Here is a 15,690-nt window from a genome sequence, read left to right as displayed (position 1 = left end):
TTATTTATATATATTTATTTTTATTGAATGAGGCAGAGAGAGTTTTTGGTTTGTGGTTGTGTTATTTTCATCAGACACAATCAATTAATCAATTAACAGGGATAAGAAGTAATCAAGCCTTATGCAGATGGAATTTTGTTAGTAGTTACTTTAGTAAGATATATTACAACATAGAGCATTAAAGCATTATTTACTTTAATGCTCTAGAAAAAGCGTCACTTTGCATTTAGTTATATATACATGTAATTTTCATTTATTTATTCAATTATTTGCACCCATCTAATAAAAACACAGAAATTCACAAAACAGCTCAGTAGTGCCAAATTTGAGTTGTATTTGTTAAAAAAGTCAAATTTTCAGGTAAAATTTTCTTTATGACTTGACCTTACTTTTTGTGCTGAATGACATATGACATATGCCACAGCACCTGTTTTGCTCCTTTTAGCACAGATCTGCACCTCTGTGTTCCTTACTTGAATGCCCATAATAATCCAAGTTGCAAATCACACTCTGATACCAATCTCCTTTGAAATGGAATGCATCTGAGTGGAATAATTCATTCACTTATCTCTAGCAACTTAGTTAAAAGGACCCATACTGTTTGGGTTCCCTCTCTCTCCCACCCCTGCTCCCATGGGGAAAGGAGGATGGGGGATGGGTGTATTTGACTTGGGATGGCTGGATTTGGATGGGGGGTTGGGACATCTACATACAGAGACTAACATTATTGCCTCCGGTTCTTATGCACAAGGAGGAACATGTTTCCTCTTCAGCAAACATCTTGCAAAACATAAAGTCTGATTGTTGTTCAATCTGGTCGTTCCAGAAACTCCCCCACAGAACATAATAATAATAAATGAAAGTCCAGCAGGACTGGGGGTGAGCCAGAGCCATGAGTCTTGGGGGCTGACATTCCACAGAGATTCCCTAAATAGGGTTTAGGACAGCACCCACAAACAGACTGGATATTGGATTATGGTGGCATAGTAGTCACATGATCCATCTAGATCACGTGACGGCTCGGCTCCTTGTCACCTCTTCAGGTGGGCAAGCCAAGGACACAAGCTAATTGCATGTCATCGAGGCTTATATGTTTCAGGGAACATATGCACGCTCACACACACATGTGTGCAAACGTGCATGTAGCCACGCTCACAAGCAGTTACGTTTGAAGCGATGATCGGTTCCTGTGTTTCAGTGTGACCTCAAGGGGTTGTACGACAGGGCTGTAAGGTCAGGCTGAAAATACAGAGATGTACGACGTTATATTTATTTATAGAAGGGAGGAATGGGCCAGCACCTTCAACAGGTGTCATGTTTTGCCGTCTCTGCGGCAAATCATATGCATTAGAGAAAATCTCTTCGGCGAAAAAGATGCATCAGGGGACGCTTTGAGTATTCAAGCAACTTATTTCTCTGTGCTTACTTTTAATAGGGGACCACATTTAAACACAACCTCCTGAACCCAAACCCTGACCGACAAGGACTGCTTCTGCTGCCTGGGTTGGACTCAATCCTCCGACATCCTTTCCCGCGAAAAATTGAGTTGTAACTATCCCCTGCTCGACCTAGAATAATACACTTTTAAAAATGAGCCATGATACCATTGAGGATGCGTATAACCCAGCCCCAACTTTACAGGAAGGTGTTGGGCTGCTGCGATACCTGCACCGACCGGCGGGCTCCAGTGGGAGCCCAGAGAGCATGTGTCTGGGTCTTCCACCGCCACGTCTATGTGCTACCAGGCTGCCGGGAGTCTGACACTTCCATTGAGGGGGTCCTGTGTGTGTCAGTGTGTGTGTCAGTGTGTGTGTCAGTGTGTGTGTGTGTGTGCGTGTGTGTGTGCATGCCATGCTGCTCCCGCTGAGGGGCTAATTAAAACAATTTCAAGCATAAAGGAGGGGAGCCCATTGTAGCACACAGCCAACCCTGCAACGGATATGGTGCCAGAGGGGCGCTGTTGTGGAGGATTAGCACTACTTCATGAGATGGACATATCAGCCCCCCCCCCCCCACACACACACACACACACACACACACACACACACACACACACACACACACACACACACACACACACACACACACACACACACACACACACACACACACACACACACACACACACACACACACACACACACACACACACCACGAGTGATAAGCATTTAAAGTGACCGGCAGCTGTATAAGTAAACAAGTCAGGGAAAATTGTGTTGTTGTTGAATAATTCATTAGAATTAAACTAGTGGGTTTGTATATTTCTCCGGCAAGCAGCGTAATATTATTAGTTTATATTAGTTATATAAATATACAAGCAATATTTTTTTCATCAGTTGTGTACAATTTATGAGAAAACATTATTTCCTACTGGTCATCACACTGGGGAACTCAGTTGTCCAAACGCTCAAAACCTTTTAAAAGAACTCAAAATTAAACATTTCAGATGCATGATTCATCATTTGTGAAATGCATGTGAATGATGAATGGGCCGTTGATGTATGATCTCCAAGCGGTGCTCCGCCTCGAACACACACCAACATCCCGCTGGCCTCCTCCCGCAGGTTCACTCAAACCCCCCAAGTTGTCCTGGGACCACCTCCCTTTCCCCTTAGCGGAAGAAATCCACGAGTGACAAATCTCCCCGTCAACTTCCTCTCCTTCCTTTCAACCTCGAGTCAACGGACCAACGAATATTGGAATCCTTGCGTCCTGACTCACCTCCGACTCCCCCCACCCCCACCCCCCCACCCCCCCACCCCAACGCCATAATATTTATGTTGCTCATTCAAATGCTGGGATTCTAGTTCCCTGGCTCACTACCTCTGAGCCATTATGACTAACAGTCTGGCCATGGAGAGGTAAGCCCTCTACTAGTCGACAATCCCAAAACCATGTGCCGTCGGAAAGCAAGGAAAGCTGCACATTTAAAGATGTTCTAAAATTCAAACTGAAAATTTTCACAGCAGCCTGCGGGGAAAAAAAAAATAGAAGCATGGGATGGGGTCGGACAGGAGAGAGCTACTTAGAGAGGTACTCTGAGGCTCGGCCTGGCTGTTAAGTGTTCACATTAATCCGGGCAGGACTCCGAGGCGAGCCAGGCGTTGACACTGGGTCGTGTCATCCAGGCTTTTAAGGCGCTGCTGTTATCTTAGTGGCCAGGGCAGACTTATCTAACATAAAGGAACTGTATAGTGACTGAAACAATAGGCGTGATTGAATGAGTCGCCTTATGGGTGTTGGGTTACGCCGGCCCGGGTCTATTAGTTAGACCATATCTGGGGTGGGGGATCTCTCAATGGGATCCTTATCAGTTGAAGCCCGAAGAAATGCCAGCATCCAATATAAACTAATTAATGATCCTGCTTTAACAGGCATTGTGCTCACAGGAAGCACCCTGAACCAAAACGCATTGTCACAACATAGGAGTTTTGAAGAACTGGTCATTTAAGCAAAATAACTAAAAGTCACTCTGAATATCCACATTTAAAGATTCATACACACATATATATATATATATATATATATATATATATATATATATATATATATATATATATATATATATATATATGCATATGCATATGCATATGCATACACATATATATATATATATTCTAAATATAAATTCATCAAATATATATTAATATATAATTAAAAAAATATGAATAAATATATACAGATAATCATATACATACGCATATACATATATATATTTATACATATACATATATTATATGAATGTATATTTAAAAAAATCTGTCTCCTTTGGGGAATGTACATTCATAAAGATGAAACCCCCTCCGGGGTTTAAAAGAAGCTACAATAATGTTATTAGCTTAACAAAGAATATGCTAATCCACCAGATTGTGTGCATGGGTGGGATGCATTTGTAATGACCGGTGAACATTTCTCACCAATCAGCTCAGGAAGAACTAAACCAAAATCGAAGAAATTGACGACAAACAACTATGTGCGTCTTGCTGCTGACACACAAATAAAAAAGCACTTCTCCAAAAGTATATCCCTTCTATGCAATTGACAAAATTATATATTATAAATGTATACTAATTATGAACATGCAGTCACTATATTTAAGAGGGCTGGGGACTTCGAGCAAAAATGTGCAAACCATTAAAATGCTGAATTTACAGGACTGGTTAACAGTATGAAACATAATCAGACCACCAGCAGATGCATGGCTGGGGGTGAAATCACATATGCTAATAAAGCAGATGTCCACAGTCCTCCACACATTCCAGGCACCCTATAAAAACAAAGCTTCTAACACCTCTTAGGCCCAGTGATTCTTTACTGACCATCCCTGGCAGTAACAGGCCACAACACAGACAATTTGTTCAACCACTGGGACTCACAGTTGGGGAGGTCAGACCATAACTATATGTTGGTTGTTTATTTCCCCTTGATACAATTGGATCTGCTTAGGTTTTGGATCTCTCTCTCTCTCTCTCTCTCTCTCTCTCTCTCTCTCTCTCTCTCTCTCTCTCTCTCTCTCTCTCTCTCTCTCTCTCTCTCTCTCTCTCTCTCTCTCTCTCTCTCTCTCTCTCTCTCTCTCTCTCTCTCTCTCTCGATAATTTTTTCTGTGACACTGGACGTTTCGCGGCCATGAATCTGTGTCTGTTGTCCACTGTGCCCAGCTCCCATTGAATTCATCAGCCATTGTTGTCTCTACAGAGGCATTTATGATGTCACTGCAAACATAAGCTTTGTCCTTAGATGAAGGATAGGCTAGGGTTCCTGACCTTTGGAGGTCAAACAAACAGCAAATATGGCCAGGCTTTGACTTAGATCCCGGGGTTGGGTGGACATCACTATGACCAAAAATAAATAAAATATGAGCAGAACGATTGGGGTTTGAAGAGAGAGAACAAATTAGGAGAGATAATCTCCCTTCCTCATTACAAAGCAATCACATCAATTTCGTTGTGCAAATAGTTAAAAAGTCACAATTAAAAAAGTGTGATGAGAAAGTACAGTCATAAAACAAAGGGTCGTCTGTGTTTCTCAGAGTGAGAGACAGTGCATGTTCTTCTTCCTGGAAGACAAAAGATCCATCCTGTCGGGGCCACTGAGGTGTTCACAAAAAGCTCCCACAATAAAGAGACAAATCCTGGGCCACTCTTGATCATTTTCATGTTAATGTGAGGAGGCGGGACTCACATCTCTCATTGATTTCCTTGAGAGTGCTTAAGGATCCGTCTGGCATCACATTTAAGAGTATCTGCTGTGCTGAAATAAGACATGGATAAAACATGGATGCACACATGCATGCATACAAAGATAACACAGACAGAGAAACAGAGAAGAAAGAGCAGAGAGAGAGACAGAGCAGAACAATGACTTGTGTTTGTAAAGATCAGATTTCCATTTGTTTGTTTTCTTAGGATAAGGAGTGAGCAGATGTGACCATAGCACATCTGTTAAGCCCCATGGAATTTGAAAAAAATAAATGTGAATGAGGTTGTGTGGCTCGCCTCGCCTTATGGAATATATAATTGAATAACATACAATAGAATGTTGCATATGTGTTGTGAGTAACTGTTTTATCTTTCTTCAATAACATGACTGTTATTTTCCTACATGTTACCGCCCAAAAGGAAAGTTTATCTTTAGAACGTGTTGTACTGGGGTTATAGACAAATGATTTTTTGTTTTTTAATTAGCCAGGGCTGGCAGTCGTTTTGAATGTGTAAAGATACACTAATCACTCTTTGGAATTCACAAGGTAGTGATAAAAAAAGCAGATGCCAAACTACACACAACGCTGGGACTGTCCTGTCCCCGCATGTGTTAACGAGCCAGACACACACAGTGTGGCGATATGTGAAAATGATCAGAGGTTGTTACTGAAGCAAACAGCATTGTGATGGGAAAGGTAACGACACCTCAGCCAAAGTTTATTTGTTCTTTCTTCTCCTAAACACCCCGCCAACCTCCTCTAAGTCCCATGGTGCTCCAGAAGGGGTCCTACACGACATGCAACTCAATTTGATCATTTATTTGATATCAATTTGTTTAGAAATATGGAGCTGCACAGAAATCAAAGAAATCCAACCACAGGCCAAATGCTCAGCCTAGTTATTTACATTGACAAGATCACATTCCCCAGTCATCTCTCAACAGTGAGGCTGTTTATGACTATGCTATTATAAAGGACATAGTCATAAATGGCATGGCTTCTGTGTTTTCAAAGCGAGATTCTTTAGCATTCCAATGTCCATTAAAGGACTTCCATGTGCTTTGGACAGCTCACTCCGGCCAATGGCTATTGGCGCAACATTACACTTGTATTTGCTGCCCCCCCTGAGGACTAGTTTTAAACCACTTCTTTCAATCCCAAAAGAGGTAACAACAAAAGAGTCTGTCGGGGTTTCCTGATGACTAAAGACGGATAACAAACCAAAAATACAACCAATTAAACACCCACAATGCCAAATGGATATCACAGAGAAGGGGACAAAGTTTCAGTTCAAAACAGCTGATATGAGGAACAAAATAATCGACTGAGTGACAAACAATGAATGAATTAATGAATAAAGGAATGTTTCACATTTTGGATGGCCATCAGTTTAAAGTTATTTGGGCACATTACAAAGTGTGTAGTTCATCAAATCAAGATTTGCTATTTAATTTGACGACCTTTCTTGCTTTTGTTAGATTGCTATGCATTTAAGGATTATTTCATTGTGTAGAATAATCTGAGTACATAATCAGAAAATACTACGAAAGGCAAATTAATCTGTCATTCACTCACAGAAAACCTATCAAAAGTCTTTACCTTCTGCGTTTCTTTCACAAACAAAGCCAATTAAACACAGACAGAGATATAGAGTTTGCAGTGTCCTGAGAAATCAAAAATCACTTAAACTGTCAATAGTGTCAGGGAGAGAAAACATTGTGTCAACATTGAAACTCCATAGTCTATATCAATACTTGGCCCCTCCAGCTAATTTCATTAAAGCACTCAATGCAATTTAGTAAATTAGCTTCTCCAAACAAACCTAAAATCCTGAATATATTGTCAATACAGGTCAAATAAAGAACCAAGATGTGGTACAAAAAATTAACTTCCACCTTTAAATCAAAACACTGTCTTTAAGTTTTCGGTCAAGCCTGAAGTAACCTATAAATCCTGAAAATATTATGAGCTCTGTGACAATTTCACACTGTTAAAGGAACTGCCCTCTTTGCCTAATGTACCCCTGTAATCCTCGGTGGTTCTGTTCATTTTCTCCCCAACACTCTGCTCTCCCTGGATCCGTTTGGTGTCCAGAAGGAAAGCATCACAACTTACGGTTTCTTTAAGCAGCTGGGAGTGGAAATTGCTTTTGGGGAGACATTTATGACCCTATTCAAAGGCTGCCATCTCACACACAGGAAGGAAGGGGCAGAGAAGTGCCATACAGTATCAAGGGGTCCATTTAAAAACCCTGCTACCTTTTTCCCACAAAGCCATCCAACCTATTTTATTTAGGGCAAAAGTGAAGGATTCCCTATTTTATGAGACAGCAGCTTTTGCATTTTTTGCCAGCATATTAATTAGCATGTCTTCAAGTGCTTTTCCCAGCACATTATTAATCCCTTTCCCTTTTCCTCATATTACATTGCTGTGCATTGCGACAACAAATCAAGATCTACCAATTGTGACATTGAAAACTCTCCCTCCAAAAAAATAGATATACATTTATATATACATATTGATTTGGTCTCTTACAAAAGGCACTTAGCTCGTGTATATCACATGTGGAGGGGTGGAGGGAGAACGGGCCTCCACGTGGAGGGCGCTTGGGATTAGGGCCTGGAAATCTGTGAAATAATAGATCAAAGAGACACATCCCTGAGCGCTTCTGCATTTTGCACAACAAGTGCATCCTATAAACCATTGTGGCTTTGGTAATTAGCACAAAATATGTCAGAATAAATAACAGATGGATAATGGAAAACGGTACCTTGCATTATATAGTAAATCCCTGACATAATCATATTTAAAATGTTATGACAAATGTCACATACTGTAATACATAAAGTTGTAATAACTAATTGGTCAAAAGTATCCATCAATAGGATTTCCAGCATGCCTAAAACAACAATTTCAATAGATGGAACCTATAAGCGTCAATTCAAACAATTAGGGGTATTCAAAATAACAGTGACAATCATTACATAAGTTAGCCATCAGAAAGTCCAACACATCTTTAAAAGCCAAGAATAAGTTCAGCAGAAAATACTTGCCTAAAGTGGTTGAATATGGATATCTGCTGACACCTGCAGGCGGCTGAGCGACACAACATAGTAGTTTCGGTAAAATAAGGCGTTTTAAAAGTTGATATATTTAGGTAACTGGGGGGGTATTATGAATTGATTTAGAGATAATTAGAGCAACAAATAAGCAACAGCGTATATACAGTCCCTTTTTATTTATAAATAAATGTTAGGATATTAGTTTAAATCTATCTGGGTGGTAACCTCTTCCGTGTCTCGCGTTATTTCCTTAGGATGGATCTTTATTAATCTCTTCTCTCCTTTTAAGAGATTCATAGATATATATTCCAAATGGCATAAAATGGGAGGTATTGTTGAATTGGAGATCAAGCATTGGCACGACAGACTCTTCATTCATTGAACTTTGTGTAGCTTACTGTCACGATAGTTGTGTTGCATCTGCTTTTTCAACAAACCACAGCGGAAGTCTAAAGAGAAGTTGGAGAAACCCAACCCTATTTGAACCCAATTCGATTTCAAAATCTTGAAGGTTGAAATTATGTTTAAAAAAAAAGCCACATAGTTTAAGACGTAAATAAATGTGGAATCGAATAAATCAAGTTTAAATATTAGAAGAGAGTTCTAAAGTATAAATGGAGTAAACATGCAAAACATTTTAAAATAATTTAAATGGTTGGAAATAAATAAAGTATAAGAGTTAAAGACAAATCTAAACTGATAAAGTTTGACGAGATCTGAGACAAAATAGAGAATAGCTGAGCTGAGCGGTGCGTGCGTGCGCGTGTGTTCACTTGTAACTTGTTGTAACTATTCTTTGACATCTAGATTATCGAGATAAGATCACAAATTACAAGGCCTACATGGACTCGGTGGAGTCTCAGCTTTCATGTGCCATATCGTTTGTGTAGATAACATGAAGTGAAATTTAGCTTCTACCGGAAATACATCGGATAAGAAGGAAGCGCATAGCGTCTAGCAATATAAAATGGGGGTCCATGGTCCCCACACACAAACGCCCGATATATAATATAACAATCATATTTCCAATCGATTATTAATTTTAGCACCAGCGAATCAAGAAATACTGTAAACGTATTAGCATTACATTGTGTTTCTAGGTTAAATATGAAATATCTTTTGGGCAATCAGAAAACTCTCTTACCCAATCAGATCGGTCGAGAAAGAAACGCAGAACAGTACTTTACATTTTTGAAATGGTGTGCATGTTTACATAGTTTACTCCATTAAGGCTTTTGAACTCTGGCCTAAATCGAGAGAAAATATTTTAACATTCAACATTTCTTTATGTCTGAAACTATGCGACTATATCAAAACAAATGTTCTACCTTACTTTGCACTACAAAACTCACCCTATTTTATGCAGGCAATGCATATTATAGTTCTCTTTTAGCAATCATAATAGTTGCTTTGGTTAATTTAACTGACGTTCTGGGTCTGCAACCTAGCAAAGAATAAGAAATATTGTTATTATAATTTATTTATTGTATTCGTCCAAGAGTTTGGAAAAATATCATATTTCACATTTAAATGTCAAATGGCTTAAAAAATGACAATATACAAGGCGAACAACATTGTTTGATATTCGGTTAAAAAAAGTTCACCTACATGAATAACCATATTGAATATATGGCTAGCACTGAATAACTTAAGTTATTTGTTCTTAAGCACAATGATATTCTGACAACACGACCAAGCTGTATCATCTGTATTCCCAATGCATTCATCTTTAACTCTAACGCCTTGTTCACACTACATGAGTCCGTCGGCGGATGGCCGAGGGCGTGTCTGACGTATAGGGGACTAGTCTTTGTAGACGCATACTGCAGCCAATTAAATCGCCTACCTCTACAAAGCCGATGTGTGAATATTAATACAAAAGAGTATACAAACAACCCTATTATTCCACATTTCTTTAAAAATATATATAACGGCCAGATTTTTCCTGCTTCTTCCAGCTTGTTATTGCAAAATGGATCCCGGAAACGTGTGAAGTGTATTTGCATAACCGTGATTTGATTGGCTGCCGGATCCGGCGCTGCCTGAAAAGTTGAACGTTTCTCAACTTTTTGACGCAGGCCACGGAGCCGAATGGACGGACGAACCCACAATGCATTTCGCGAGCGCCCCATGCAAAAGCAATGAGATCCGTCGACGGACGGAGGTAGTGTGAACAAGGCCTAACACCCCTTTCCCACTGCATCCGTCCGTTGACGGATCTCATTTTCTTTGCATGGGGCGATCCCGAAATGCATTATGGGTCCGTCCGTTCCGTCGGCTTCGTCTCTTGCGTTCAGAAAATTGTAACTTTTCAGGCTGCAACGGATCCTTCAGCCACAGATCCTGGCTCCGTCTGCAAACACCACTCCCCCATCCGTCAGACACGCCTTCTGTCGTCCGTTGACGGACAGATGCAGTGGGCAAGCTGTGAAGAACCTATGCCCTGCTCCACACCACACACGGCTCGTGACCTCATGTAATGGATTAGAGCTCATCCATGAAAAGTGTCTAATCCCGGCCTATTTAGCATCGAGAAGCATAGAATCAAATCTACCCATTCTCTGTGACGCAGCAATACAATCTATTTAGCTTTAGGACAGCAATCTCTCCGGCTTTCATTGCCAGCTCAGGTCCTCACCTGATCCAGTCATTGGGACATACCCTCTATATGTGCTTCTGAGTCTGTGTAGAGCGTGCTGGTGGGGAGCTGGTCCAAGGGGCCTCTGTGGGGCTGGCTGGACACGATGAGCGGCAGGCTGTGGAGGACCACGCCCTGACCGCCCAGGTGGATGCTAGGCACCAGCAGTCCCCCCCCTCCGGCCACGCACGCCAAGGCGCTGTTGCCCACGCACGCCACCGCCCTCGCGGCCGCCGCCTCCTCCGTCGGGGCGCCGGCCGCGGGGGACGCCGTCGTCGCGCCGATGCCTTCCGTCACCACGGTGACCTCGGTGCCCCCCTCCTGGATGAGCGCGCTGAGGCTCTCGATGTCCGAGCAGGTCGCCAAGAAGGTCTGTGTGGCGTTGGCGCCGGGACCCTGCGCCGCGCCGCCGCCGGTCTGCAGCAGTGCCTGGTGCAGCACGTGGCCCCCGGCGTCCCCCGGGCCCAGCTGGGTCAGGAGAACCGTCCCCCCGCCCCCGTAGTGGGAGGAGGCGGGCCCGCCGAGGGTCGACGGCTGCACGGGGGTCAGCAGGTTGACCTGCTGGATCATGGAGTTCACCGCCATGTCCTGTCCGTCGGGGCCCAGCAGCAGCATGTTGGCCTTGGCCTGGTGGTGACCGTCCGCCGCCACCGCCTGCATCAGGGCGTCCTCCGGGCCCAGGGGGTGGGACACGATGATCTTCAGCTGGGCGCTGCCGTACTGACCCAGCGGCTCGGAGGGCAGCGGGAGCTGGAGGCGGGCGTCGCCCTGCTCCGGGCCGACGGCCCCGCCGCCGGGCTGACAGGAGAGGTGCAGCTGCAGTGCATTGTGGGTCCCTCGGTGCTGCTTCCTGTGACTGCGCAGGGAGTCTTCCCGGACGAAAGAGGCGTTGCATACGTCGCAGCGGAAGGCCCGTGCTGCGTCCAGTTTGGCGCGGTAGCGCGAGCTGGCCGGCTTGGGGACGTCCCAGTCCACGCTCTTCGCTCCCGCGGTGCCGGATTTGCCGCCAACACTGCACCCTTTGCCGGGCTTATCCGAGTGGCACTTCTTCTTGTGGATGACCAGGTTACTGCGCTGCTTGGACGCAAAGCTGCAAAAGTCACATTTGAAGGGTCGCTCCTCGGAGTGAACTCTCTCGTGGACCTTGAGCGCCCCCTTGCTGGAGCACGAGTAAGTGCACTTGGAACACTTAACGGGCTGGAGGGGCAGGTGCTCCCGGGAGTGCTGCCGCAGGGCCGTCTTGTTGGCACACTGGAAGTCACAGTGTGGGCATTGGAAGGAGTTCTGGGAGCCGTGCTTGATCTGGATGTGCGACTTCAGGTTGCCCTTCATCGCACAGCGGTATTCACAAAAGTCACACTTGTAGGGCTTCTCGCCCGAGTGAATGCGAACGTGCCTTTTCAGGTCCGAGTTGATCTTGAACTTGGCGTCGCACTGTTGGCACTGGAAAGGCGCGTCCCCTGGTGAAAACGACAAAACAATGCATACTGTTAGGTCCCATCTTGGCAAAAGGTACTACAGAACTATTCCCGGGCCAAGGACAGGTAGTCGACGACACACCAGTGTGGGAGCGGAGGTGGACCGTGAGCTGGCTGGAGTTGCGGCTGGCGTAGGGGCAGATCTGGCACTTGAAGGGCCGCTCGTCGTAGTGGATGCGGAGGTGCTTCTTCAGACTGCTGCTGTCGGCCGCCGCGTACGGACAGTGTTTGCACTTGTGCGGCTTCTCCCCCGTGTGCGAGCGGCTGTGCATGTTGAGTTTGTCGCGCCGGCTGAAGCGCTTGTGGCACAGCTCACACTCAAACGGCTTCTCGCCTTGAGGAACAAAAACAACAGCACAGGACGTTTTACACCATATTACTTCTATAAAAACACTCTGGAGATATTCAGGATAGGGTGAGCGTACCTGTATGTGTTTTGAGATGGCGCTCCATGTCCTTTTGGCCATACTGGGTCTTAAAGGTGCAACCTACAGATGTGGAGAAATTTAGTTTTTACGAGGTGTGTGAAGTCTCAGACCTGTGTGGGATTGGAATTTAAAACAGTTCGCTCACAAAATGAAACACTCAAAGGTTGGATGTGACTGGCAGGTACTGCAGTTCTCCCAGCAGCAGAACGGAATGAATGTGTTAGGAGTCGTTAACGACAAGAGGCACCGACCTGAGAAACAGCAGCTGTGTCTCTTTGAAGTCAGTGCAGGTTTTAGTTTTTTGGAAGGGTTTTTTTGTGCTTTGGACAGGATCTTTTTGACACCCCTCATAACACACGTCTGGTAGGTTTCCTCGTAAACAAACTCTGCGCTAGAATCTGAAGAGTAAAAAAAGACCAGGAGGATTGTTACCTAGCCTACATCCACTGCCAACAAAGGGAATATGAAAACAGAACTCTGCTGGGTATCCGTTTGATTTAATTCAAATTCAGTTAACAAGGAGGTGGGCAGCAGAATGATCACTTGGTTTACCTGTGATTGCAGGAGTTGCAGTAGAGGTAGATATGTCAGAGGTTTGTAGCGAACAGCCATTTTGCTTGTGGGCGAGGAATACTTCAAAGTTATTGTACTGCTGCTTGCAGAAGCCACAGATATGGATGTCTGGACTAACCTCCACCATAACAGAATGTCCCACTGCGTGTTCAGACGGGAGGGAGTAAGTGACAAAGCAGGAGAAACAGTTACCCTGTATGTTTACAATGAACTGAGGGTGAAGCACGATAACAGTAATACTGTTTTATTCGACGGGTGAGAGTGAGAAACAGGAGATCATAGTAATACTATATGATCAGACGGTAGTTATTGAGAAGCAGAAGAACAGGACGAGTTACATCAATACAATCTCTATTAATGGATGAAGACTGAATTGGACAAGGCTTTCAACGGTTGGAGATGTAAGAGTGGACAACAAACAGGAGATTGACGCATACTAGTAGCCTGTCAATGATTTAAGTTTATAACAACTGTGTACATATTATGAACATGTGTTTTACCTTCGGTGTTGTATGATGTCATCGTTAGTTTTGGTGCAAATGTTCTGTCCTCAGACGGTTCTTTCATATCCTTCATAACGAGGTTCATTCCGCATAACACGCCTGTGTGGATACATGTCGGGGATTGTTTACAAGCACTTGTGATGGCACAAGTTTGTTTATCGATCACTCTCTTCCTTTAGCAACATAGATCGCACCGACGTTACGACATTGTCGACGTAGTTTGCGGCAGTGCCGTCTTCTGCAACCAGAGGTGATTTTTCGACAAGAGATCAGCCAATGAGCGGGCCTCATATGTTTTCTAAAGGGAGTCACTACAGCACCTTGTGGTCCATCACCGATATATATCTACCCAAAACGGTTTCAGGTAACACTTGCTTTCAAAAAGTGTAATAGATCTGTGACGAAGTTTTCTTTGTTCTACTTAGTTCTGCTTCTTCATTACTTGTCTTACGTTCGTATTGACCGTTAGCGCCACATACTGCTCAGATGTGGAAACACAGCCTAAATGACAGCAATATAGCCTTTAACAATTATCCTAACCTTGCGCTTTTTAAATCCTACATACAAATGTCATTGTTTCCAAATTCCTTGGATTTGTTTGACTACTTATATTTACTTATACTAAAACAACAACTAGGCCTACTACTACTTCTGGAGAAGCCTTTAGAAATGTGTTGCTTCAAATCATAAAAAACATTAGAGATGACATCCACCTCCATTAATGGCATGCCTTAACTGCTTCACTGCCACTATGAACTTCAGTTATTGTCTTACTTGATCTCTCCTCTGTAGCCGTCTGCAGTCTGGCTGCATCCCTGCTGAGGCAGCGTATCCAAGGAATACAGTCAGGAGGTATTGGGTGCATTCACCCACATGTCATACAGTGCATTTTAATGGCCCGTACAAAGCTGGTTCTAGTGTTTGAGGTGTCCCTTTCCCTTTTCTATACAAATATTGATGGCACATTTGGGGATTTGTGCGGAGAATAATTGATCGGGTGTCAAAAAAGGGAACATTTCACAAGTGGCGTGTTCAAATTTGATAGCGGCAGTGGTGGAGTGGAGGACGAGACAATTAAATAATGACTTCTCCTTGACTGAAGAGCAAATCACGTTCACACATCCACATTCCTAGCGTATCCCCTACAGTTAAATGTACATCAACAGACCACGTTTACGCTCAGCAGACAAATGGCTCAGAGATGGGCTAATTATACTGAGACCTCTCTTCCCCCGAGCGGCATTGGGCCGGCCGCTTCTCAGGACCTCCTTTCTGTCTCCTGTTATACAACCAGGCAGAGTATGATAGCACGTCTGCCCCTGTAACACACACACACACACACACACACACACACACACACACACACACACACACACACACACACACACACACACACACACACACACACACACACACACACACACACACACACACACACACATCTTCAATCCGAGACGCTTTTGTGTCCTCATACATGTTTCTATTGTAACTTGATTTACATTTATTCAATTCTTGTTTTTATATTATTTCAGACCATCAGCAGTTCTAACGCATACGCCGCCTTTAGCCTGACATTATTGACCCATAATCAAATGCTGGGTATGCTGGTGGGTCCATTTGGAGAACCACACATACACACCTCATTCCCATGTCAATTCACCAAGACACGCAAGTATTTACTGAGCATGCAATGACGTCCCTCGTTCCCCCCTGTGAGACAAGGGCAACAATGGGAAGGTTGGTTTGGGGAGGGAGGTGGGGGTTGCTCTGTCACATTATTCCCCCCTACAGAGGCCCGCCAGCTGCTA

The 15,690-nt window shown here is 43.8% G+C and overlaps 1 protein-coding gene across 1 annotated transcript; it reads right to left on the bottom strand.

The window, feature by feature from the left end:
- Positions 1–9,724: 9,724 nt before the first annotated feature.
- zfp64 (zinc finger protein 64 homolog (mouse)) lies at positions 9,725–14,294 on the bottom strand. Its single transcript, XM_030361782.1, has 6 exons — positions 13,880–14,294; positions 13,359–13,520; positions 13,058–13,204; positions 12,804–12,866; positions 12,461–12,712; positions 9,725–12,360 (listed from the first exon to the last, which is right to left on the bottom strand). The coding sequence occupies exons 1-6, from the start codon at positions 13,965–13,967 to the stop codon at positions 10,910–10,912; spliced, it is 2,163 nt and encodes a 720-aa protein (XP_030217642.1). The 5' UTR covers positions 13,968–14,294; the 3' UTR covers positions 9,725–10,909.
- Positions 14,295–15,690: the final 1,396 nt, after the last annotated feature.

This window comes from Gadus morhua, chromosome 1 (genome assembly GCF_902167405.1).
Source record: "Gadus morhua chromosome 1, gadMor3.0, whole genome shotgun sequence".
NCBI lineage: Eukaryota > Metazoa > Chordata > Actinopteri > Gadiformes > Gadidae > Gadus > Gadus morhua.
This window is presented reverse-complemented; position numbering and strand designations above follow the sequence as displayed.